This window comes from Carassius auratus, unplaced genomic scaffold (assembly GCF_003368295.1).
Source record: "Carassius auratus strain Wakin unplaced genomic scaffold, ASM336829v1 scaf_tig00002480, whole genome shotgun sequence".
Lineage (NCBI taxonomy): Eukaryota > Metazoa > Chordata > Actinopteri > Cypriniformes > Cyprinidae > Carassius > Carassius auratus.
The window spans coordinates 21,388-45,896 of record NW_020523450.1 but is presented as its reverse complement, the minus strand read 5'-3'; the positions used below and the strand labels follow the sequence as shown (position 1 = coordinate 45,896).

The 24,509-nt window shown below is 38.5% G+C and overlaps 1 protein-coding gene across 1 annotated transcript in view; it reads left to right on the top strand.

The window, feature by feature from the left end:
* Positions 1 to 305: 305 nt before the first annotated feature.
* The window catches only part of LOC113069736 (nesprin-2-like), a gene marked incomplete at its 3' end in the record, with an annotated part of 43,758 nt that continues 19,554 nt past the window's right edge, over positions 306 to 24,509 (top strand). Inside the window, 34 exon segments of the mRNA XM_026242850.1 lie at positions 306 to 322; positions 1,159 to 1,171; positions 1,385 to 1,549; positions 1,628 to 1,728; positions 1,955 to 2,046; positions 2,049 to 2,122; positions 2,870 to 2,966; positions 3,076 to 3,263; positions 3,471 to 3,617; positions 3,620 to 3,643; positions 4,540 to 4,671; positions 4,801 to 4,902; positions 5,109 to 5,285; positions 5,367 to 5,525; positions 5,613 to 6,042; positions 6,128 to 6,894; positions 7,013 to 7,147; positions 8,800 to 8,981; positions 9,790 to 9,826; positions 10,204 to 10,292; positions 10,556 to 10,694; positions 10,765 to 10,916; positions 12,577 to 12,730; positions 13,078 to 13,685; positions 15,567 to 15,722; positions 15,800 to 15,950; positions 17,904 to 18,062; positions 18,158 to 18,325; positions 18,468 to 18,569; positions 18,782 to 18,976; positions 19,205 to 19,639; positions 20,016 to 20,132; positions 20,414 to 20,668; positions 22,160 to 23,875. Of these exon segments, the coding sequence (XP_026098635.1) occupies positions 306 to 322; positions 1,159 to 1,171; positions 1,385 to 1,549; positions 1,628 to 1,728; positions 1,955 to 2,046; positions 2,049 to 2,122; positions 2,870 to 2,966; positions 3,076 to 3,263; positions 3,471 to 3,617; positions 3,620 to 3,643; positions 4,540 to 4,671; positions 4,801 to 4,902; positions 5,109 to 5,285; positions 5,367 to 5,525; positions 5,613 to 6,042; positions 6,128 to 6,894; positions 7,013 to 7,147; positions 8,800 to 8,981; positions 9,790 to 9,826; positions 10,204 to 10,292; positions 10,556 to 10,694; positions 10,765 to 10,916; positions 12,577 to 12,730; positions 13,078 to 13,685; positions 15,567 to 15,722; positions 15,800 to 15,950; positions 17,904 to 18,062; positions 18,158 to 18,325; positions 18,468 to 18,569; positions 18,782 to 18,976; positions 19,205 to 19,639; positions 20,016 to 20,132; positions 20,414 to 20,668; positions 22,160 to 23,875 (7,635 nt within the window).

The window sequence follows — 24,509 nt, the reverse complement described above, 5'->3', positions numbered from 1 at the left end:
CAACCTCCCTACATACTTCACTCCTGCTGTGCTGACCTCACCATCCACAAGGTACAGACGTCACAGAGCGCTTGTGAATTTCCTCCACAGTTTTCCTCTGGCAAAATATCATTCCTCTCCTCTACATCAGCCTCTACATGTTTCAACATTTTTTCTGATTTAACAATCGATCTCGAATTTGGTTCTATGTTTCCTGCCCTGCCCTTAGGCTTCACCCAGTCAGAAAGCCAGAGAGATGAAATGCTGGCTAGAGCGAGCCCTATCAGGAGTTACTGGAGGCGTGGATTCCACAGAGGGGAAGGGATATGCAGAGAGGTATCAGGTATGCTGAATGTAAAATGGTAAATTATCAACGCCTAACATGGAACATGCATCTTATGACAAGCCCTGAATGTATGTCTATGTTTTTTATCCAAGGCATTTCAGACTTTGTGGTGGGACTTATTTGACCAACGACGTCCAGTTATTCACTTCCACTTCTCAGTGCAATGAGACGCTGCACTAAACCAAGTGAGGAGCAGATGGCACTGAGAAAAGCATGGGACACCCATGGAGGAGAGGGTGAATTCTGCTTATTAAATATGTCACCAAATACTGATTGAAGAATTAGGCAGTTCTTATAGTCTTGGGAATGGACTGGAAATTCCAAACAAATTACACCAATTAGGGATGCATGATAAATATTGTCCAATATTTAATGCGCATCTTGTCTGTAAAGCCAGTTCTAATTTCACATGGAGCAGCATTAACTATCAGATTATATTTACAAGATGCGCATTCAATATCTGATGATATTTATCGTGCATCCCTAACAGCAATATCGTTTTTAACCTGTCATAGAAAAACTTTATATCAGGATAATTTTTTTTTTTTTTTTTTTTTAACATAACGAACCAAGAAACAACCTTATAGCACTAATAGATCCAACTATTATTTGCTTTAAAAGCCATAAATATAAATAAACTTAACAATCTAAATAAATAATTCACCTATACTTAAAAAATAATCATAATTATTCACCTACACCTAAAATCAATCAAAACATTCACCTAAAAATGTTTTTTCAACTCTAAATAAGTTAAATAAACATAACCTACAGTAGTCTAGCTTCCTAATAAACCTGACATTGAGTACTACCAATATTTTTTATCTCTGAAGATTCGGGTATCAGGTATGTTGAATATAGTCATAAATAAATAATGCTCATGTTGCTCCATTGTAAGTCATTTCAGATAAAAGCATCCGCAAATGCATAAATGCATATTTAATTCAAATAAAGATTGAAATGCAAAATTCTGTAATATGTAATTAAATTATACATATATTTCACATACTGGACTAACCAAAAACATTTATGTATTATTTTGTACACTACTTCTCCCAGTTGCAAGAGTATAGCACAGAGCTTGATGTTGGTTTGCCAGCCCCTCTGAACACACTGGGCCGGTGGCTACAGCAAATGGAGGATGTGCTATCTGAAGACAGCGGGAACGCTGAAGATCACGCACTTGCTTCCAGAGACGCCAGACACAAGCATGACCAACTGAAGGTCAGTGTGCAGAAACGTATTATCATGCTTTTAATGTGTATTTTTGAATTATGTGCATATCTTTGTTTGTTTCTTTAGGTCTTGCTTGAGGACTTAAGCCAGCACTTGAACACCCTTCATCACTACCAGATCACAGATGATGAAGTGCCAGTCGAGAAGCTGGAGGAGATCAAGAGACGGTTGGAAAAACAAAATCTATTCAGTGCTTCCTGCTGAAAAGACCAGCATCTGTAGTGTTTAGAACATCAGATGCTGGTATGTCCATTAGAAATCTGAAGTAGTAACAAGACAGACAGTTTTTTGTTCAAAGATGGTCTTTTCAGCAGGGCCATCCTTCCGTTCTCTTAATGTTGTCATCTTCAAGAATCCAGGCTCTTTGCTAATGTTCCTCATTCTCCTTGATAGTTTCACCAATGCCAGAGTGACAGCCAAGTACCACGGCATCAAGCTACAATACAGAGAGCAGATGCACCATGTTTATGACCTGCTGGGACATCTGAGTCTAAGCTGAGCTTGTGGAGAGGGCCTTACGGCTCCCAGGAGTCTGTTCAGTCTCTGCTACAAGATTGGCACGTATGTTGGCCCTATTGATCAGTCATTGCCAGTTTGCCATTGCCATTTTTTTAGAAGCTCGGTTTTTGATTTAAGTAAAATAAAGTCTGTGGTAAACATTACTTCAAGACTTTCACAGTTTGTTCTTCAACATAAATTGCATGCAGTCGACTCTAAAAGTGTATTTTTGAAAATGTTTAATGACTGCAACTGCATTAGATCTTGTTTGCCTTTTTAACAGTTTGTTGACAATTTCTGCATTTAGTAAGACATAAAGTAGTGAAGCCATGTCTAAACAGGCTTCGAACAATAAAGGCATTGCACAGAAGAAATACCTTTGATGGCCAAACCTGAAATGAACATCACACTGGTTCCCTGACAGAAAGCCATTAGGATTTTTTCCGTTGGCTTTTGGATTATTGCAGAACATAAACTCATTCTTACAAATTTGTAAGTCTTAACACATTCTGTTCACCATGATAATCTTTACAAATGAACAAAACTTTTGTTAATTGAGACTTAAATACAGTACAATACCTAGGAGAAAAAAAGCTGCAACTTTATTTTTAAAGATTAATACAAAAAAATAATTTAAAAAATGAATTTAAAATATACAAAATGGTAAGTATGTGTTAGAATAGTTTGCAAGGGCAGACGTATAAACACAACACGTCTATAAAAGTGGACTGTTGAGTAGTTTAATGTCTCTGACAACCTAAAAACATAAAAGGTTAAATTAATTGTAAACCATGCTTATTTGCTATTTAGGACACTGTTGACAAGCAAGGTCTGGTGTGGAAGTTGAAGGAAGCACTTAATAAGCTGAAGGACACAGCAGTCAGCTATACCAGCAAAGCAGCTCTGGGTAAGCCTATATTGTTGGCAGTTCTGTTTCTACTTTGTTTTTTATGAAAGTTAGTACTTTTCCTGTAACTTTTATCTGATTTACCCTTTCTCCTTTGTTTGTTTTCCAGCCGACGACTCACCTGTGGTTAACAGGCGGGTAAAAGAGGCCGATAGTGAGACGGGAGTCAGTGCAGAAGCTGCAGAAGCAGTAAGATCCACCATGGAACGTGTTCTGGCTGCATGGGAGTCCTACAAAGACTGCCTGTATCTATTACAGGTCTGGCTGGGCCAGGAGAAACAATCAGAGGCTCAAGAGGTGCTATTAAGTGTTTGCCATTAAAACACACAACACAAATTATACAGTCACCCAAAAAGTGTTTGAGCACCTAAGTATGAATGTCATTTAGTTATCTTTGTCGATATCTGTGGTAAGTTCAAGTGATGAGGTGAGGGCATGATGTTTGTATGCGGTTGCTTTTTTTCAGAGGTTCATTTGTCAATTGTCTTGTGATCTCTTTCACAGCACAAGCATTTTTCCTCCAGCCTGAATGAGTGGAGATTGCGTCAAGCCCAGCTGAACGAGGTGGGAAACTTTCTCATTGATATGAGTGACGCCTCCACCAGCCACTCTCTGACCGAAGAGCTCCGCAAACTTAACATGCAGTGGGGCCTGACTTCATAAAAAGGACCAAGTTTGTGAGTTTGTAGAGATAGAACACTAGTTTTCAGCAGGGTCCAAAATGAACACTTACCAAATGCCAAATTGCAGTTAAAATCTTGGTCTTTTCTGAAGAAATAAAGAAACTGCACCTTATTGCTATAAATTTTAATTATAATCTGAGTGATAAAAAAAAAATAAAGAGAGAAAACCACAAGCAACGTCTCTCATAATTAGAATTTTGGTAAACATTTTCAATGGAAATTGTTCAATCTGTCTATCTAGGATGCCTGTTATAAAACTGACACGTATAATGTCACACATAATATTTTTCACATTACACCACCAATCGCAGTATATAATTTGAGTTAGAGAATAAAATATGTTTATTGGCAACAGAAAATGTGATGCAGGTGTTTCTCACAAAATATTAAAAAAGGAAAAAGCTAAATATATCCCATTGTTAAAGACCGAAATAATGCAAAATAAAGTTTCCTAGCTGGTAAGAAATATTTATGGCTGGTGCATTTGCTTAGTTCATTCGCAAGTAGGTGTGGCAAAAAGTTTATTTTGGATCCTGTTTTTTTTTTTTGTCAATTTGAACTTGTTCTACTGGATTTAATAAAGAGTTTTGTCTTTAAAATGTCAAGACCCAGCCTTTTTCGATTTTGTCTGCAAGTTGCATAACTTGTTGGTGGATCTTTGCTACTATTTTTCACTTTCTTTGAGTAATACACTGTGTAGTCCATTGTGTTTCAAACCACAGAAGCATTCTATTTCTACATATTTGCTTACTGTTCATCAAAGCATGTGATTGATCTTGTTTGTCTATTAACATTCTACACCCTTGAAAAGATTGTGATTGTTGGAAAAAAAAAAGATGATCTTGTTTAACAATAAAGTGCTCATTCTGTTGTAAATGGCATGTTTTCAGGCAGTGGCCCCTCAGCCCATATCTGCAGTCCCAGGTGTCCAAGCTTCCCTGATGCAGGAAGCCAGCTGGGTGCTCAAAGAGACAGTTGTGGTGTTATCTGGACCTCTACGTATTTACAGAAAGAAACTCCAGGTATACTGATCTTTCTGGCCTAGCTGTAGTACTTCACACTCGTTGTATTGTTATACTAGATGATTCTTCATTGTTTTATATGTCTTTCTTAATGTGTTTTTTTTTATGCTTGTATTTTTTTTTACTCAGGGCATAACCAAGAAGATGTCTGAGTTCAAGCTGAACTCTTTGTCCCCATCTCCAGACTGCAAAGATGAAACTCTTCAGAAATTCATACAAACTCTTCCGGAGGTCAGGCAAAATTTAGGTTTAACCTATAGAAACTGTAAATGTAAGGTGAAATAATTACTCCAGATAATTTCATAGAAGCGTGACATGTGGTTTGGAAAAAAAAACCCTGACCCCGCGCTGTCTACCAATGCTCTAAACACTCGGTTTCTCTAATGAGAATAATTTAACTTGGAAGTGAACTATTCTGTGGACATGTTTCTTGGCAGACACTTGAGACTTTGACGCGGGTGGATCAGGTGTGTGAGAGACTACAGAAAGCCGCATCTCTGCTCGAGGGCAGGCTGGCTGAGCTTGAAAACTGGAGCAATGAAGCCCAAGAGGTCTGCCACCACCTAAAAGAAAGGCAGCACAGGGGCCACCAGGGCCCACATCCCAGGGCTAAAGTAAGCACAATTAACAAAGAGTTCATTTGGTTGATTAAAACAGTGCTTTCACATTGTTGTCTCTTATAATTCCCATTGCAGGCACTGATCTCCAGAGGTATACAGTTGGAAGGACAGGTGGTGACAGAAGGTGAGGACCTGCAGGTGCTGGTGACATCGGTGCAAAAGAACTCCTCCCTTCCTTACCTCAACACAATGGCAATACAAGACCAACTGAAACGGACTGTCTCACACTGTCAGGTGAATTTCATTGCAGGCCAGTATCAGTTAAGGGATGCTCGAAATCATGATGTTGTAACTTCTCACACCCTTCTCTATGTTCGTCAGGAGGTTACTGAGATGCTCAGTTCTCATGGAGTGAAGCGTGAAGGACAGCCTGTCGGACTGCAGCCTGCTTCCAAGGTTTTTGTGCAGGCACATTGTCAGCCTGAATCCCAAACTAGAATCATTCAGCACCATCAGGATCAGACATTCTTCCAAATCAGCAAATGTTCTCTAGAGAGTCCAGTAGAACATCAAAACCAAGAACTCCATTCTTCTCAGCTGCAGCCACAATTGGAAACCACCAGTGGCATACAGCCCCAGTTTCTCCCCCAGATTCATGAAAAATCTCCAAAAGCCCAAAGCAAAACTGTATGCCAAATACAGTATGCAGAGCTCAAACAGCCTTTGATGACTTCTGTTGTTAGCAGGAACGTTCAGTTGAAACCCCAAACTGAGGTTCAACTGATCTCTGTAGACTCAAGCCTAACCAATCGCTTTGGGACAATCAGACCTTCAAGCTGCCTTAGTAAACTCACGCCAAAACAGTGGCTTTGGACCTTTACAGGTTATTTCTGTAGACCCAAACCAATCCAGTGACTTTGGGCCATCAGAGCAACAGGTTGTTTCTGCCAACTCAAGCCAAACCAGTGGTTTTAGACCATTAGACTCTTTCCAGATTATATCTGTAGACTCAGGCGAAACCCGAGGCTTTGGACCATCAGACCTTCAGGTTATCTCTTTGGACTCAAGCCAAAGCAGTGGCATTGAACATTCAAACCCTCTACAGTCTTTCTCTTCAACTGTGTCGAGCTCAAGCATGTTGCTTACATCGGTTACTATGACTCAACTAAGAATGCCAGTCACGCAGCACCTTGATTCACCATCAAATTGGCAACCACAAACCTCCTTGGTGACCCCACACCAAAGACAAAAGGTTCTGGTCAAAAGTCACAGTTTTCCAAAACCCTATGAGCCATCACAAACTCTCCCTGTTACCACCCTTGCATCCTCCCCAAGTACTTTGCATACACCGGTAACAGTGACTCAACAAAGATCTCCATTTGAACAGAACCTTGGTTCTCCACCGAAAAGGCAACCTCAGACCTCTGTGACAACCCAACACCAAAGACAAAGGGTTCTGTCCAAGAGTCGCAGCTTTCCACAGCCATCAGAGGCTCCAGGTGTTCCCCATGTCCCAATACAGAATGAGGTGTATGCCAGAGCTCAGGCTTTGGCCAGGAGCAGACTGGATAAAGCAAAACAACATCTCGATGAACACATACGGGATGTCATCACAGTGATCAGCACCAGAGACAGATCTAAAAAACAAGCCAAGAAAAAACAGGTATGGCCATTTCAGTCCAATAATTATTCAGTCAAATAATGGTTTAAAAAAACATATGATTGGTCAAAACACATACACAGAAGCTGTTAATGACTGCTAATTTCGTTTTGTTTTATAGTCCGTGTCACGTCTTCTCAGGCCTTTAGTGTTAGAGGTGTTTCTAGAAGCTGTGAAGGGAATGGGTGATTTCTGCTCCGATGCCCAGCTCAGAGACATGGACCTCCTCTCTCAGTCAGTCAGAGCCCAATGGGAGGTAAGAAAGAGGTCATGGTCCTGCTAGCTGAGCATTAGTGTGTGCTACTCTGAAGAGTAGTAAACACAAACCAAAACTGAATTGTTGTGATAGGTTTTAGGCAGGGTTTGCAAATTACTCACATTTTCCTGCCATTTATGTTTTCCTGATAAGTTTTAAAGGCACATTCAATATTTCTTTATTTAGGAATAACAACCCACACCTATACATTAAACATGTTGGCATGTATGGTCTGTTTGGACATGGTTATTATTATTAAATTAATGCATGAATGTGTTTTATTTAAAAATGCATGCATGTATGGCTATGTGTACTGAAATGTGATGCAGTGCATGTATCTAACGATAATACATATAGAACAAAATTCAAAACAGAGCAAAACAGTTTAAAGATATCAAATTGATCTCTATAATACATAAAAAAAACAGAGAAATGGATGAGTTTTTAATTTAGCCTTAAAATCTGACAATGTTTTAGCTGTTCTGATATTCAGTGGAAGACTGTTCCACAATCTAGAAATAGATTTAGAATAGAAATAGATAGTTTGTTTATTCCTACATAGATAGAGTTGCAGTAATAAAGACGGGCAGAGATAAAGGCATAAATGACCTTTTTAAAGCCTTTGCAGGAGAGCCAAGGCTTTGCTTTTGGCAAGATTTTAGAATCAAGTTGTAAAATCAAACTTAAGGGAACTATCAAATAGCACACCCAGGTTTTTTACAACTGGTTTATGGAATCAAGATAATTGCTCCAGATTGAGATTCTGAGTATCATACCCATCAGAAGGATTAAATACAGCAAACTCTGTTTTAATACATTTAAATAATAAAAAAAAAAAATGGAATTGTTCACTTTCAATGGTATATATAATTTTGTGTCAGCTGTATAACAATGCAAAGAAAGTTTCCTAAAATCATGGTCCTTAAGTGACCTTGTCCCAGCATTAATGATTAAATCTCAGCATCTTTTGATGGATCTGCTACTGTGTGTATATAATATAACACCCTGTCCTGTTATTTCGGCAGTGTAATTCTGTGTGTGTGCAGGGAACACATTCCTTAATCTACATGCCTCTGTACGTGAACATAACTTCATTAAGTCTAAATTAGTCTCTTCTTTGCTCAGTATTGTCACGTTTACTCAATTAAAATTTTTTTTCAGTTTATGACGATTATTCCTGTCCATTAAGTCTCTGAATGTTATTAAACCTTATCCAGTAGTTTTTATTTAACCCTCAGTTTTATAATTTTATAATGGTTAAATCACCAACAGTTGATTTTGTTGTAACTTGGATCATTTATTTACTGCATGCATGTTTTGACAGATTTATATAGATGGTTACTTGTTTTCTTTTCAGCTATATCATCATATTTTGCATGCATATCTCTTATCACTACCAGTTATCCATGTTAGCAAGCCTCATTACCTGTAATGGGAACTCCCATTAGTATAAATCTTGATGCTTATCCCCAAACCACAATTGTAATTTGTTAATTTAGTTATTTTTTTTAAATTAATGAACAAATGGATATGTTGTAATATTTTTTTGTCGTAGTAAATCTATTTATTATAAAACATTTTATATGACTTATATATAAATATCATTATTGTCGAAGAGTTTGAAATGAGTTTGTTTTGGGTTTAAACCTCAGGTATGTGCCACAGCAGCCGAGCGTTCAGTGCATCTGGAAGCCTTGAGAAGAATTTCGGAGAGTCTGCAGCCCACAAAGAGTGTTCTTCCCAGCACCACCCATCAGAGAACCGACACAGAGAGGGCGGAGAACGTTCAATGCCACACACACTCCACAAGTGACTTTGCACCATGTCAGGATGGGTACGTAAGAAACTTGAGTGGAAATGCTGGGGTTACATAATGGAAATATCTGTTATATTAAATTAATAATATATATTCTGATACAGTATGTGTTTTAGAAATTAAATTATAAGTATATTTTTTGTTTTATTTTATTATCTTTTATGATAATTTTAATGCTTCAAGACCTGTCTGTCACATGTAACAGCAGTTTTTTGTTGTTGTTAAAAAAATACTTATAGTACACTACTGTTCAAAAGACTGAGGTCAATTTGTAAATTGTTTTATAAATGTAAATTTATAAATTATATTTATAAAGAAATTCATGCTTTTATTAAGCAAAAATACATAAAATTTATTTAAAGTGACGGTAAATACATGGACAATAGTAGAAAATGTATTCTCTATTTCAAATAAATGGTGTTTTAAGTAGTACACCTTTTTCTGTATTGACAATTATTATTTTTCTAGAGCACCAAATCAGTATATTTAAATCACTTCTGAAGGATTCTTTTAGAAATCAGACTAGTTATTTTAAATTGTAATAATACTTTTTTTAACAGTGCAGTCTTAGTGAGCATAAGGGACTTCTTTCAAAAAAATTAAAATATTAACTACCCCAAATTTCAGAGAATATTATTGCATGTCTTTTTCAAACTCTGGCTTTTATTATCGACAGACTAAATGAAATAAAGTGGTCTTTTATATATTTGTGTTTACTTACAGTACATACCTCACAGTCACAGTATATACACAAACAGTGTTAGGTTTAGTATGTAGTAATTATAGTTATGTTTATCTAAATGTCTGTGATTCTGTGTGTTCACAGCAGGGGGGTAGCAGACCTGAGCCGCGTCCACTCACAGGTACACGTGATCATGTGCTGTGTTTTATCTCTTTTTGATCAGTGCAGTATACTTTTTCATTATTCTTTCTCAGTCTCTCACACCAGTTTGACTTTACACTGACAGGTACTTTACTTGAGCATCTGTGAGCTCTATACCTGCCCAGTGTTAACATGGCATGTTTTCTTGGCATGGTCAAGATTGCTTGTAGCCAAACATGGAGATAAACCTTATGAGAACTTCTCAGCTCTGATTGGATGTTGCTGACCTTCTTAAGCACGTGGACAGCTCAGAGGAGTTAATCTGCTGAGATTGGCTAGGGCTGCTGAAGAGCGTATTCCCTTGTTCTGGGGTCGTTTGAGCCCTTGTAATGACGCTGTGCTCCTTCTCTCTCATAGGCTGTTGTCCAGACCAACATCGTGGAGATAAAACAGATACCAGAGAGGACCGTCATCCATCCGTGTTCAAAACAGGAAACTCCGAGCGGGTAAACATTTTAGATACAATTTACTTTCAAGAAATGGATATATTAACGTGTTCTGTCAATACTATATAAGGATGTAACTGGCTTTCCTAAAAATACATTTTTAGGACTTTTCTATATGCAATTTATATGCTGCTAACTATTAAAATGCTCGTAATGATTACTTTATGAAATAAATAAATACATTTCAATTGTATTCATTATTTATTTCATAGTTTAACTCTAAAAATGAATATTTATAGGCATTTATTTGCACATTTTTTCAGCTACAGTGCTGCACAGTCAGTTCTCCAGCAGCAACTGCTTAACAACAGTCAGCAGCTGGAATCAGAGTTTCCCATCAGCCCCGGCAGCAATGCCAATATCTCTGCTGACTCATTGAGGACTCAACTCCAGAACATACTGGTTAGTCTCCTTTACCACTTTCCTGCATTTTGGGTGTGTTTTGTATACAAATAGTTGCATGCTTATTTAGGCTCTTAAGGACCGGACGGAGGCTCTGTGGCGTGAGTTTGAGCTTCAGTGTTCACAGAGCTCTCAGCACATGGAAGATGGCTGTAAAATGGAGCAGGAGAGAGCTCAGCTCGTTCAACAGTGGAGGGAACAACAGATGTGCGTTCAGGCCAGGTGAGACACATGTAGGCAATCCAAAATGAGACAAACTCTGTGCATAAAGAAACATGTTTTTAATTTAAACATTTGTCGTTAATTTCTGAAAAGTATGTATGAAAAAGTTTAGAGTAAATAAATAATGAACTTCTTTGTCAAACTCAGTTGTAATCAATTTTCAGGCCTCCCATATGGAGCTCTATTTTTGTGGTCTTGTCATTCGTAAGCAGGTTAAAATCTGTCACTTATAAAGTACCATGACCTTGTTGCAAGGGAGCTTGCTTGGTTTTGGAGCAGAGCTACTGTTAGCCATAAGTGTTTAAAGGGTTAGTTCACCCAAAAATGAAAATTCTGTAATTTATGATTCACCCTCATGTTGTTCTAAACCCTTGAGACCTCTGCTCATCTTCTAAACACAGTTTAAGATATTTTAGATTTAGTCTGAGAGCTTTCTTTCCCTCCTTTGAAAATGTGTGTACAGTATACTGTCCATGTCCAGAAAGGTAATAAAAAACATCTTCAGTAGTCCATGTGACATCAGAGGGTCAGTTAGAATTTGTTGAAGTATTGAAAATACATTTTGGTCCAAAAATAGCAAAAAATATGACTTTATTCAACATTGTCTTTTCTTCCGGGTCTGTTGTGAGTGCGTTCACAACACTGCAGTTTGTGATATCCGGTTCGCGAACGAATCACTCAATGTAACCGGTTCTTCTTGAACCAGTTCACCAAATCAAACTGAATCGTTTGTAACGGCTCGCGTCTCCAATAAGTATTAATCCATAAATGACTTAAGCTGTTAACTTTTTTTAATGTGGCTGACTCTCCCTCTGAGTTCAAACAAACCAATATCCCGAAATAAATAATTCATTTACTCAAACAGTACATTGACTGAACTGCTGATGAACACCGAGCCGAGCCAGATAACGAACAAAAGATTGACTCGTTCAAGTCGAGAACCGGTTGCATCGGTTTTCAGATCACCAGTAGTGATGGGAAGTCTGACAGAAATGGTTCTTGACTTGAGAACGAGTCAATCTTTTGTTCGTTATCTGGTTTGGCTCGGTGTTCATCTTCAGTTCTCTCTTCACAGCAGTTCAGTCAGTGTACGGTTTGAGTACATGAATTACTCCGGGATATTGGTTTGTTTGAAAAAAAGTTAACAGCTTAAGTCATTTGTGGATCAATGCTTATTGGAGACGCGATCCGTTACAAACGATTCAGTTTGATTTGGTGAACTGGTTCCAAAAGGTCCGGGTTACATCGAATGATTTGTTCGCGAACCGGATATCACAAACTGCTTTGTTTTGAACTCTCTCATAACAGACACGGAAGGGAAACAATGCTGAATAAAATTTTATTTTTTTCTATTTTTGGACCAAAATGTATTTGCAATGCTTCAAAAAAGTCTAACTGACCCTCTGATGTCACATGGACTACTTTGATGATGTTTTTCTTACCTTTCTGGACATGGGCAGTAGACCGTGCACACAGTTTCAATGGAGGGACTGAGAGCTCTCGGACTAAATCTAAAATATCTTAAACTGTGTTCCGAAGATAAACGGAAGGTCTTACGGGTTTGGAAAGACATGAGGGTTATTAATGACATAATTTTCATTTTTCGGTGAACTAACCCTTTAAGTGACACAATTATAATGTTATTTTATATATTGCTCAGGGTAAAGTCCCTTGAAACTGCGGCAGAGCTGCTGGAGTCAGCGGATATTCAGATTGGACTGATTTCTGATCAGATCAAACAGATCAGTCAAAAACCTCTAAATATCAGAAACTTTGCCATTGCTGATCCCAAAAATCTACATGAAGAACTAAAGGTAAGTTATCCCCTAATTTCATCTTCATTCTTACAGATCTAAATGTTTTTCCCACCTCACAATCACTATTCAGACAACTGACACAATGTGTTTTTTGTTTGTTTGATTTTTTACAGCATATTTTCCATAGTTAGTTGTGTATCTTAGAACCATGTCCCAATTTATTTATTTTTTGTGATGTGTTTTGTAGAGCATCTGTTCACAGGCGAAACATGCTGTGCTTTCCTTAGGAAAAAACCTTTACCTCTAAGAAATATTTGCTCCCTCATTCAAAGCATACATTCTGATATTTGCATAATGTACCTTACTTTTGCATGTTCAAACTGACCTCTTTGTTCTTTGTTTAGCTTTTAGATAAAAGTATCGAGAAAGAGCTGTTTCTGCTTGATAAGAGTGGTGGTTCACTTAGTGACGCTGCTGATCTGAGTCACATTGAGCTCCAAGCTCATCTTCCCCTTCAGCAAAATCTCCACGACCGCACAAAGTGCTTGGACCAGCAAAGACAATGTCTGAGGAAGAGTGAATCGGCCCTGATGGGCCTCATGAACCTCTTATCACATCTCCAGCAGGTGAATGCCAACCTTAATGCAGCTCACAGCACATCAAATCGCAGTTCAGTCTCCATCCGGCAAAGCCTTCAGCAGGCCAGGGAAGATTCGGTTCAGCTAGACCGAATCCTGGATGAAGCTGGCATGAGAATAACTCTTGATGAGAAACCAGGCAGCTGTCATGAGATGGTGTCAGCTCTGACACTGCGTGCCGAAGAGGTTGAGAGCAGACTGGGTGTAGGGCTGAAACAGACTGACCGAGGAGGGAAAGGAAGAGCGGAGGGAGAACAGAGGGACAGAGTGTTCGGTAGGAAGAGGATGGGCCTGCAGGTCGCCCTGAGGGAGGTGTTGGCAGCACTCGAAAAACATGGCCTGAAGGAGCCCACACTTCCTGCATTACAGCACAGGTCAGCAGTCTTTAAAATAAGACTGCTTATGTTTTTTTTTCTTTTTTTGTTTTGTATACAATGTTTTGGAAGCTAACTTAAATTAAACCAAAATGTTAACGTGAAATGTATTAAAATAACAGTGGGAATAAAAAAATAATAATAATACATTGAATTAAACAGGATTTTTCCTCTTTTTATGCTTACAATATTTTAAATGTGCTTTAGAAATCATTCATTGTTATATTGTAAATTGCAGTTTTTTTTTATTAACATTTTTAGTACTTTTTAAATTTAATCATAATTTAGCTTAGTTTGCAAGTTATATTAATCAAAAGAGCAATTGTAATATGTAATTTTAATTTAATAAATTAAAATACAATAACAAATTAGGGCAAATTTTTCTGTTTTGCATACAATATTTCTAAAGCATGTTTAATTTAACTCCGTTTAATTTTACACAAAAATAAAAGTTGATAGTTATGTCAATTAAAATAACAGTTGTTTTATATACATGTTGTTTTTATATATATATTAATAAGATCGATTTATAAATGTTGTGATTGATGAATGAGTTAGGGGTGTAACGGTTCACAAAATTCACGGTTCGGTTCGATACGATACACTGATGTCACGGTTCGGTTCGGTTCGATACGTTTTAGATACAGCAAAATGTAAAAACATCTCAACTTTTCAGAATGCCGCAAGCGCACCGCGGGTCATGTGACAAGAACCAACCAATCAGCTTCATCCTTTCCCGTAACAACGTTGAGAGCTCAGCCAAGATGAAGGAACAGCTGATCATAGTTGTATATGGATTGCAATTTTGAAATAAATTCAGTAGCAGAGCTACTGCAAGCGATTTTTAGAGCTGCAAATCCATTTATCCTTCGCTGAAATTTCCGCGTCTCATGGAGAGAGCAGGTCATTGTTGCTTAGCAAAGACAGACGCCTCATGAGCGCTTCTGCCCGAGCGTTGCGTTTTTAGGCACGATATGTGAACGGCCCCTAAGGCGCTCGCTCACTCAGCACGCGCTGAAGGCTCGTTGCAAAATGTCTAATGCATTTAACAGACCAGAAATATAAGATCCTAAAATAACCAACAGGTCTGGTGTTTGGGTTGGATTCCCTGTAAGCTATAGTGTCTAAATGCTGCAGGGATAGTTTGCTGCGTGCATGTTTCTCCTTTTTTTCGTCTTTTCCCAGATAGTACTGACGCATATATCCCAGATATTCCCGCTGTTTTTTTTTTTTTGTTTTTTTTTGTAATCCCGCTGGTGTACCCTGTCATGTTGCAGATGCGACTTACCGTTGTTTTTTTATCCACCACTCTCTTGCCATCACCATTATAGCTTAAAGGGAATCCAAAGTGCACCCAAACACCAGACCTGTTGGTTATTGGAGGATCTTCTCATTTCTAGTCTGTTAAACGCATTGGCTATTTTGCAACGAGCCTTCAGCGCGTACTGAGTGAGCGAGCGCCTGCTGAGTAGCCTAACATAAACATATAAGATGGTGTTTTTTTCTTCTTCGGGAGTGTCAGGGGCGTTGCCTGTTACGTTGTTTGGGTTATTGGGCTACCTTGTTGAACGCATATCATTATATTTCTTTCTCTCTCTCTTTTTTTTTTTTCAAATATAATTAATTACTCCAACGAACCGTTCGGTATACATAATGCGTACCGCGTACCGAACCGAAAGCGTCGTACCGAACGGTTCAATACGAATACGCGTATCGTTACACCCCTAGAATGAGTGCTTTCTCACAGTAGCACCTATATTTGATCCATTTCAGATAGTTAAAATAATGTGGAATGACTTCTGAGAATGTTATACCTCTAATTTGATTACAGTAAAGGAGACTGTATACCTCTGTCTCAGTCAGTGTCTCTCTCTTTCTCAGGTTACGCTTCCTGACAGACATGGAGAGCAAACTGCTTGCACTACACTCAGAGATTCAGGATCTGAGGAATACTAGTGCACAGACAAGCACCTCAGAGACAGCCATCAGCGAGCTGCAGACGCAATGGGAAAACGCACACAGAGCAGTCACAGAGAGGTGATGAGAAATGCACACAATTATAGGAAAGCACCTTGGTGAAATGCCATTTCACATTTTCCATGCTTCTGTTTCAGTCGTGAACAGAGTGTCTCTTTGAGCGAACTGCTGAAGAAGTTCCAGAGCTGCCGAAATCGCTTGGGCAGCACTTTGCAGAAAGCAGAGCAGACTATTGGTGATCAGGCCTCTTATATGAGCAAAGACAACCTGCAGCTCCTGATCAGTAAGGTACAGAAATACTGAAAAATCCTGACTACAGTGCTTCCATTCTTGGTGGACTGCAGGTGGCACTATTAACTTGTAACGGAAACAGGTCAATTTAGCTCAAAGAGAATCATTTGAGATTTTAAAGGGAATTTGAACAGAATCACTGTTTCATGGCTGTTCACGGAGATGCGCCTGCGGTTCAGTGAACGAGCCGTTTAACATCAAATCTGCGCTGGATACTAATATCCAAAATATAGTGAAACACTATCAATTAGCACAGTAACAAGATCGGCAGTTTAAGACATTAACTTGTAAGCACAAAACACAATATACTTCTCTTTTCAATATGAATAAGGCTTTATTAGATAAATCTAAGACATATAAACTAATCGAACACATAAACACACGCACTCACACATTCACACAAGTTGCAGGAAGATCGAAAGTTAGGAAAAGATGAGTTTAAGAGAATGGAAATATGGAATTCCAAGTTTACAGCAATACGTTAAATTGCATAGACATGAACAACCATCAATCACGTAATTAGCCCTTGCATTGAGTTCCTCAATGTGACTAAAATTAGATTACATATACCAGCACAACAAATATCTGGGGGATACGTTGCCTTCGTTTTCTGTGAAAGGGACTCCCGTTGAAAGGGGTATCCCGGTGTCGCTGATTGGCTGGAAGTTCAGTAGTGAAGTGACGTCTTGGGAAGCCCGTGGTTGTTGGGCGTTGGCTGAAAGTGCAGAGTCGTGTGCGCTGGTCGAAGTTGAACGGGCATCCGAGGTCAGGCTTCGGAGACTCGACGTTACAAAACTTAACTCAGAACACGAAACTCTCAAACGGAAAAAGAAAAGAAATAAAGTTTGACGAGACTAGGTTGTGTTCCTTCTCATCGTGGCATAGTAGCAGCAGGCAGGCCGAAGCACGCAGGAACCGCGCTCAAACAGTGATGACTAAACCGCATGGCTAGAAGCTACAAGCTAGCAGAAGCATAGCTAGAGACTAGAAACAGACATGGCTAATAGCAGCAGCTAGGAACTAAAAGCAGAATAAAAGCAAAATTTCATGGTGTCCAAAGTATTTAAACTTCCTTGTGGGCCACCCCTCAAATGTTGCCTTGACCAATCAGATATGGTCTTGGCTCGGGGGGTATCATAAATCATTTGTTTATCTTACCAAGCATGTGGTTCCTGCCTCGCAGGATCTAATTTTGGACATGATTCCTATAACACGATTATGATATATTTTACAAATAAATGATTGTCAGGACAATATCAAGTAAGAAAATTCGATTATGTCAATACTAGACATGACTATGTATCCTATAGTTATCAAAAGACATACACAATAAGTGATTATACATGATAGTCAAATGTGTGGGTTACACATAAATTAATATGGAGTTAAGCAATGGAACGATTCATTTACAAGTCTTTTTGAGTTCATTCTGGTCCATATATAATGTACAAAAAGCAGTTTCTTTGCCATTCTCTGGCAAAGGGACTTTTCTGTGAAGACAAAGGTTTAAAGCCCTTCCCCCTTAGGAATTTCAGTCTGGTTCTGCCTGATGGGGGAAGTCAGTGCAAGTATTTAACTTGATCTCCTGGGTTTACATGTGATGTCCAGCGTTGCATTTCAATCACGAACAATAAATTTGACAATCTCTTCTTCGAATTAAAATTGTTAATAATTGTTCTATTGGTGTTAATGTTGAAAGCTGTTGTGTGAACAAGTTGGTTGGTTGGTTGGTTATCTTGCTTGGTTCTTGTGGCACTAGAACTGATTTATGACTTCCTGAGGAGTTCGGCTCTCGTTTCAATGCACACAGCTCTGATAGACTCATTTCTGCTACAAACTGCAGATGATTTTTAGTGTTAACTACATGTAGAAAACATATTCGTTAGATAAAACTGGGGACAGAATGAGTATAAATAACTGCATGACTTATATATTTGTGTATGCGTGCAGGTGACCAGTATAAAGTCAGATCTCGGTGGTCTTGGGGACGGGGTGGAGGAGTTCAGAGCTGTGTGTCGACAGCTGCAGTCTCTGATGAGAAAGGTCCCAGACTGTGCAGACGCTCCGTTTGAGAGTGAGGCTGACACCCTCATGGACCGCTGGCTTGATGTATGTTCCCTCAGTAATGCCGTAGTGTGATTTGAAATAATCTCACTCTGTTTTTTTAAATAATGTTCAGTGTTTGCATTAACCTGCTATTTCAGGTCACCGAGAAGGCAGACTGTCATCTGGACAACCTACAAGCTGGCTTTTCTCTGTGGGAAAAACTCCTACTGTTGGCTGGAGAGGTGGAGGGCTGGAGCGTCCAAAAGCTGATGACACTTGCAGAGTCACACCCCTTTCAGACAGAGCAGGATGTGTCTGCCATGCAGGTAAAACCTTTGTCAACTTTCAACACTTATTTTTAGGATTGGAGATGTTAAATATTTTGGATTGTATTATTGTATTATAGTTTCCACAAAAAACAGCTGTTTTTATCATTGATAATAAGAAATGTTTCCTGAACAATATTAGGATGAGCTCAGGATACAAGAGGAGAACATTGAATATTTCCATCGCAGATCTTCAGAGATCCAGGAGCTGCTGCAGAGTCGCGAGCTCCCACTGGAGCTACAGGTGATTTCGGACACACCAGCAGCTTTTTACATTGCTCATTTTTTTAATTAATGCTAGACAATGTGTTATGACATTTGTATGCAAAAATGATGTGATGTACTGTGGTAAACCCATATATAGCTATAGGGAAACCTCATGTGTCAGTATTAACCAGCCTAGCACGTTGATCACTCTTTAAATTTCAGCAAATTCACTGTAGTTTATTTTTAAAGGTGATTGAGAGCCAGTTGAGGAAGAAGATGGCAGAGGTGAAGGAGCTCTTTTCTGAGACCAGTGATGTTTTTAGACAGCTGGAAGCTGCCAAGGAGAAGGTGGCATCTGATATCGTAGATCACCTGTCCTCCATTCAGACTATCACAAATGCACTGACCACATCTGAGAGCCCTCTAGACCTCAAAACAATCCAGGTGAATGTTCATGCTTTAAGACTGAGCTGAGAACACATTCAAATGCATTGCAGCAGTCTGGTGAAGTTCAGTTTTGGCCCATTTTGATCTACATGTACACAATGCCTCTTGTACATACAGTATTTGTATATATATATATAAAAAAACACTAGATTTAAACCTTTAATCAGTTCACCTAAAATGTGTTTTGATGAGCTAATGCTTTAATGCAAATGTTTTGGCTGGCAGGGCTTATCGGAGCAGTTGCAAGCGGAGGCAGAGCAGGCAGATGCATTACTGCAGCAGATAAGTCTTCTGGCCAGCATTGCAGGTCTAGAAAACCTACAGACGCTGGCTGAAGATGGAGCTCACCTTGGAGAAAGAATCTGCATGGCCAGAGAGCTAGTCATAGAAAAGAGAGAGCAAGTAATGAACCCAAACAGACCTAAAAATCAAATGGTCCAAGAGCCTAAATACATCAAGCCCTTGATTGAAAAAACAGAAGATACTGTGCCAGAGATACAGTCTGAATCTAATGGTAAAACAGAGGAACAGTCCACAACACAAGATGAGCTGAAGGACTTCAAAGAGCAGGCCTGCAGCCGGGCCGGTGAACTGCATCTGAAGCTTTCTGAGGATGTGAACAGATGGGTAACACCTGAGGGGAAACTCACAGCGGTGCAGGTCATTTTCTTGCCATGGGTCTGTTTTAGTTCTCAAAGAGTGTGCATCTTTAAAATGCCTGAACTGAAAGAAGAACATTTTTAGCTTTGAGAACTAAAATTAGTTTGTTTTCTTGGTAACTAATTCAGTTCTAAGAGTTATGAACTGTCTATTAACAGCAATTAAAATGATGTTTCAGTTCATCATATAATAAAGGAAGCATCTGATGCACTAATTGAAATTAATTTTTGAACCGATCATTTCTATTTGCACTGCCTATTATAAAAGTGTTTAATTTGCAATAATAGTAATGTATCTCCATAAAAGGTTCTCAGACATCTATTTCTGCTGCAGTCAGTACCTGTTTATATGTAATTGTGTTAATTTTTTTGTTCAGGATGTGTGTGGAGAGAATATGACTGAGGAGCTGAAGTGTGCAATGTTAATACAACAGAGCCACAAGGGTCTGGACTCTCTACAGGGTCAAAGAGAGGGCAGCTCGAATGCATTAAAGGTAAAAGATGCAGCAAATCACAATCATACACGCTCAAATGTAAAATACTGTACCACTAAACGTACACTTTTGCCTTGTTTTAGAAATGTATTTGTTTCAAACTCCTCACCGAGGTTATAGTTTCATCTTTATCATATTAGTCATTTTTAAGTGTGTTCAGTGAAGTTATAGTCTTTTAAATTCAAAGCCTTCTTTAAACTGCAGTGAGGATGATAGCCTTGATAAGTCTTTTCCAGATGCATAATGTAATGAGACTAACTGCTTTGGCGGATTCTTGGTAGACTGTAGAACAAGTGGACGGAAACCTAACAGAGGTCGAGAAACTGTCTGAGGCCCTGCAGACAAGCTGTACTCCAGAGGGTCAGACTGCTCTCTGTCCAGAAGCTCAACCAATATTTGGAAAGACACCAGCCCTGAGGAAGATCTTGAAAGACGAGAGGACTAAAGAAGGGAACTCTGATCTAGATCAATGTTCCATTCAGTGCATCGAGCCTCAGCAGCCTGGAGTGTCCACAGAGGAGCTCCAGTCAATTCAGGTTAGTGTGGTGCGTCTTCCACAGGAAGTGTTCGAAAAGATTTTTTGGAGGGGTTTTGGTACATTTATAGAGTACAATTAAGCAGTATCAGTTGCTTTGAATTGTTCCAAACTTTTGACTTTGTTCTGTAGAACACAAGTTATTATATATTTTTTTCATGCAATGTATGTAAGTGTGGTCCAAAACAACATTATATTCCACTGATTTTTTATTGAATGTACTAAACATTTTTCAGAACCTCTTTTGACAGATGTAAGTGGGGTCCAAAACAACATTAGATTCCACTGAATTTTTATTGAATGTACAAAAACTTTTTCAGAACCTCTTTTGACAGACGTACACTTCTTTTTTCTTTCTGGATCTGGTTTTAGTGTCAGCAGGAGAAACGTCATTGAGTGTACCATGGTGGCATGAGCACAAATCACTCTATCCTAGCTAAAACCTGCTAAATGGAGTACCCACTTTGTTCTTCGCCTAGGGCCATTAATGTAGGACGGCACCTCATTGCTTTTAAGTGCTTGTTTTTTACCAGAAAAATGCTGGATGCTGGATGATTTGCTTTGTGGCACATCACTTTAAGCAGGTGCATTATTCTGCTCTGCCTGATGGCTTCTCAGAACAGTTTATTTAGAGAGGTGGAAAGTGTGGTACAGTGGGTTGTGTACATGCTGACAACATAAAAGGCCTTTGTGAATCACTTGGGTGCAGGATTATTATTATTAATAATAATAATAACAACAATAATAATGCATTTTATTTAGATCACACTTTTCTGAAACTCAAAGTGCTACACAGTGTTAAATAATAACAATAAAGAACGACAAAATAATAAAGTACACTCAGACGGCTTTGAAAAGACTTTTTTATATGAAGGCTTCTGAAGAAAATAAACCAGAAAAGTGGAGAATAAGAGACAACTAAGTTTACAAATATAAGCAGGGGCTTTCCCATGAATAGCTTTAAATATTAGAATCAATTCAATATGTGCATGTATGGGAAGTTATAAAGTATCTGGGAAATCTGCTGACAAGCAGTTGTATAAGTCAGTACCTTAGCGTCTGAATTCTGAATACATTGCAATTTATTGATACACTTATCAGGGAGTCCAAAATAAAGTATTCAAGCCTTGACAATATAAAGGCATGGATAAGCCTTTCTGCATCAGGCAATGATAAAGATTGAGGTCTGGCTATTTCTTAGGTGGAAAAATTCAGTTTTTAGTCCATTTAGGAGTTAGTTTTATGAGATTTATAGTAAAACTAATAATAATAATAATAAAAAATAAAAATAAATAAATAAATATATATATATATATATATATATATATATATATATATATATATATATATATATATATATATATATATATATATATATATATATACACATATATAAAAAAAACAAATATCCAGGAGCTTAATAAACACACATATATTGCAAAATTATGTTTTATCAATTTTGAGTTATAATAGTTATGTTTTTGTTGTGCAGGTTGCTGCTGACAGTGAAATGGATGACATTGATCATATGAATGTAAAATTCTTGACCACAAAGGAAGTTAGTGAAACAGAAGATCTATCACCTTGCTCAGAACAACAAGAAACCGAAGATCTTGGGAACCTTCCATTAGGCCACGACTCAAATAAGCAGCTGTTCATGTCTGGATCTAAAGACATGGATGGAACTGGATCTGTATTAAGAGAAAGTGACCTCAAATCCACTCATGGCTCATCCTGTGAATCATTAAAGCCTGTCTTTACCATAGTGCTGGACTATGATCTTACCAAACCCAACCAGAACCCACTAACACAAGCTGTCCCGGCTTCTTCAGCTAAATGGGATACTGTTTCAGTTCTTCATGATAGGACCGCAGAGATGTCAGAGGATGGCCTGAAACTTTTGGAAGTCAAACCAAATGTTGATTTAGCTGTGGATGAAGTACATGATGCAATAAGCTCTTCTGATGAACCTTTACATTTATATGCTGATCTTTCAAAATCAGAAGTGCAGGTTAATGAAACCAGCCACACTGATAATATTGAACCCACTCATTCTGATCTAGACCTTGATTTCAGGCCTAAACCAGAGAAAGACTCATCTACTCAAGCATTTGACCCAATGCTTTCATACCCAGGGAAGCATCAAGGAAGCTCTGGAACTGCGAAGAAAGTATTTACCATCATCCTGGATGTTGATACTCCTTCATTATCATCAGACTGGAATCAATCACTGCAAGAGACACGCTGTACAGGTCCTAAAGACTCAACCACAGATGAATTCTCTCATTCAGATGTAAAAAATCAACAGGCAATCTCCTCTGGTACTGAGCAACCTGAAGGCCAAATGGCTGAGCTAGATTTATCTGAAGAGGCCAATGTGAAATCAAGTAGCTCTGAAATACAGCCAGGACAGAAGGCATCAAGGCTTATCCAACCCCAAACCCCTGAGATCAAGGAGACTGAAGTTCAAAAAGATGATAAAGAGAAGCAACATGAAGTCACTGATGCAGAAACATCAAGCCAAATGGATGTTCACACTGGAGAAGGCACTGAGTCAGGGTCTGTAGTTCACCAACACGATGTCCCAGTGTTGGAGAGCCATGATGAGGTTGACAAAAACACCACTGAAGCGGCTTCAAATAAAGCAAAATCCCTTCAAAAGCCTCCTAAAGTAGCTAAAGGTAGAAACAAGAACAGAAAACCAGCTGGTGTAAAAAAAGCAAACAATGTCAGTAATAAAAAGCACAACGCATGTAAATCTGAACATAAGAACACAACTGACTCAGAAAGCCTTCCAACATCTGAAGTCAGGTTGCCGGACACCATAGACACTTCACTGACTGTGTCTTCAGACTTTAGTCAGCCAAACACTGCAAAGCCATTGGGCACACAAGACAAACTAACAGTGGACACTGTGCAGAAAGAGACCTTGAATCAAACTGAGACAGTGGATGGACATTTTGAAAATGCTAGCTTCTCACTAGCCGGAGATGACCATGTTAGTACCACAGATAGTGTGCTTTTAGCAGCAGTGGAGTCTGTGCAGTCAACACATACAGGGGACTCCGAATTAACCCCAACGGATTCTTCATCTATTGTGACAGCTGACTGTAAAACACGAATTCTTACCGCAGTCCTATCAGAGTCACAGCTCGGCCAAGCTGAAGCTCGGAGGACAGAGGATTCAGATGGCACTTTCCCTTTGCAAGTAAGATTAAAATTGTTGTTTTCTTATAGAAATACAAAAGGAAATACAGGCAAGTCTATTGCACAAGTCTCATTTGACATCACTCTCAAACACCATGGTGGTCATGTTCAATACCTGAATTTTCAAGCACTATTAATGTGCCTTTTGTCATTGAATTTTTTTTATTTTTATTTTTATCTTATTTAACAATTTATGATTCAGGAGGAAATGATTTGTAATAGCTGTTTGGCACATTGGATGTGAGCTTTCCGTGCCTTGCTACAAGAACAAAATTATTTCTTTTCATGCTCAAATGAAGCCTTTCATTTTACATTTTGCACCATTCACAGTCCATTCAAAGAGGCCTTTTGCTAAACAATATAAGTGAATGAAAATGATTGAAATTATTTTAAAAGTTGAGTCAATTTAAAGTAATTTTCTTCTTCTATAATATTTAAGATGCCCACGGTTTCTAAAAATGATCTGAAAGAACTTTCATCATATGAATGTGTTCTAATTATTCCAAGCTGTGCGAAAGACTGGCATTGGCCATTTTTATGTGCACTCAAAGCAGTTAGTTCAACAATTGTGAATGTTGTTTCATTCATCATTCACGCATCATTCCATGTGTTGGCATTCAATAGATATCACCCTA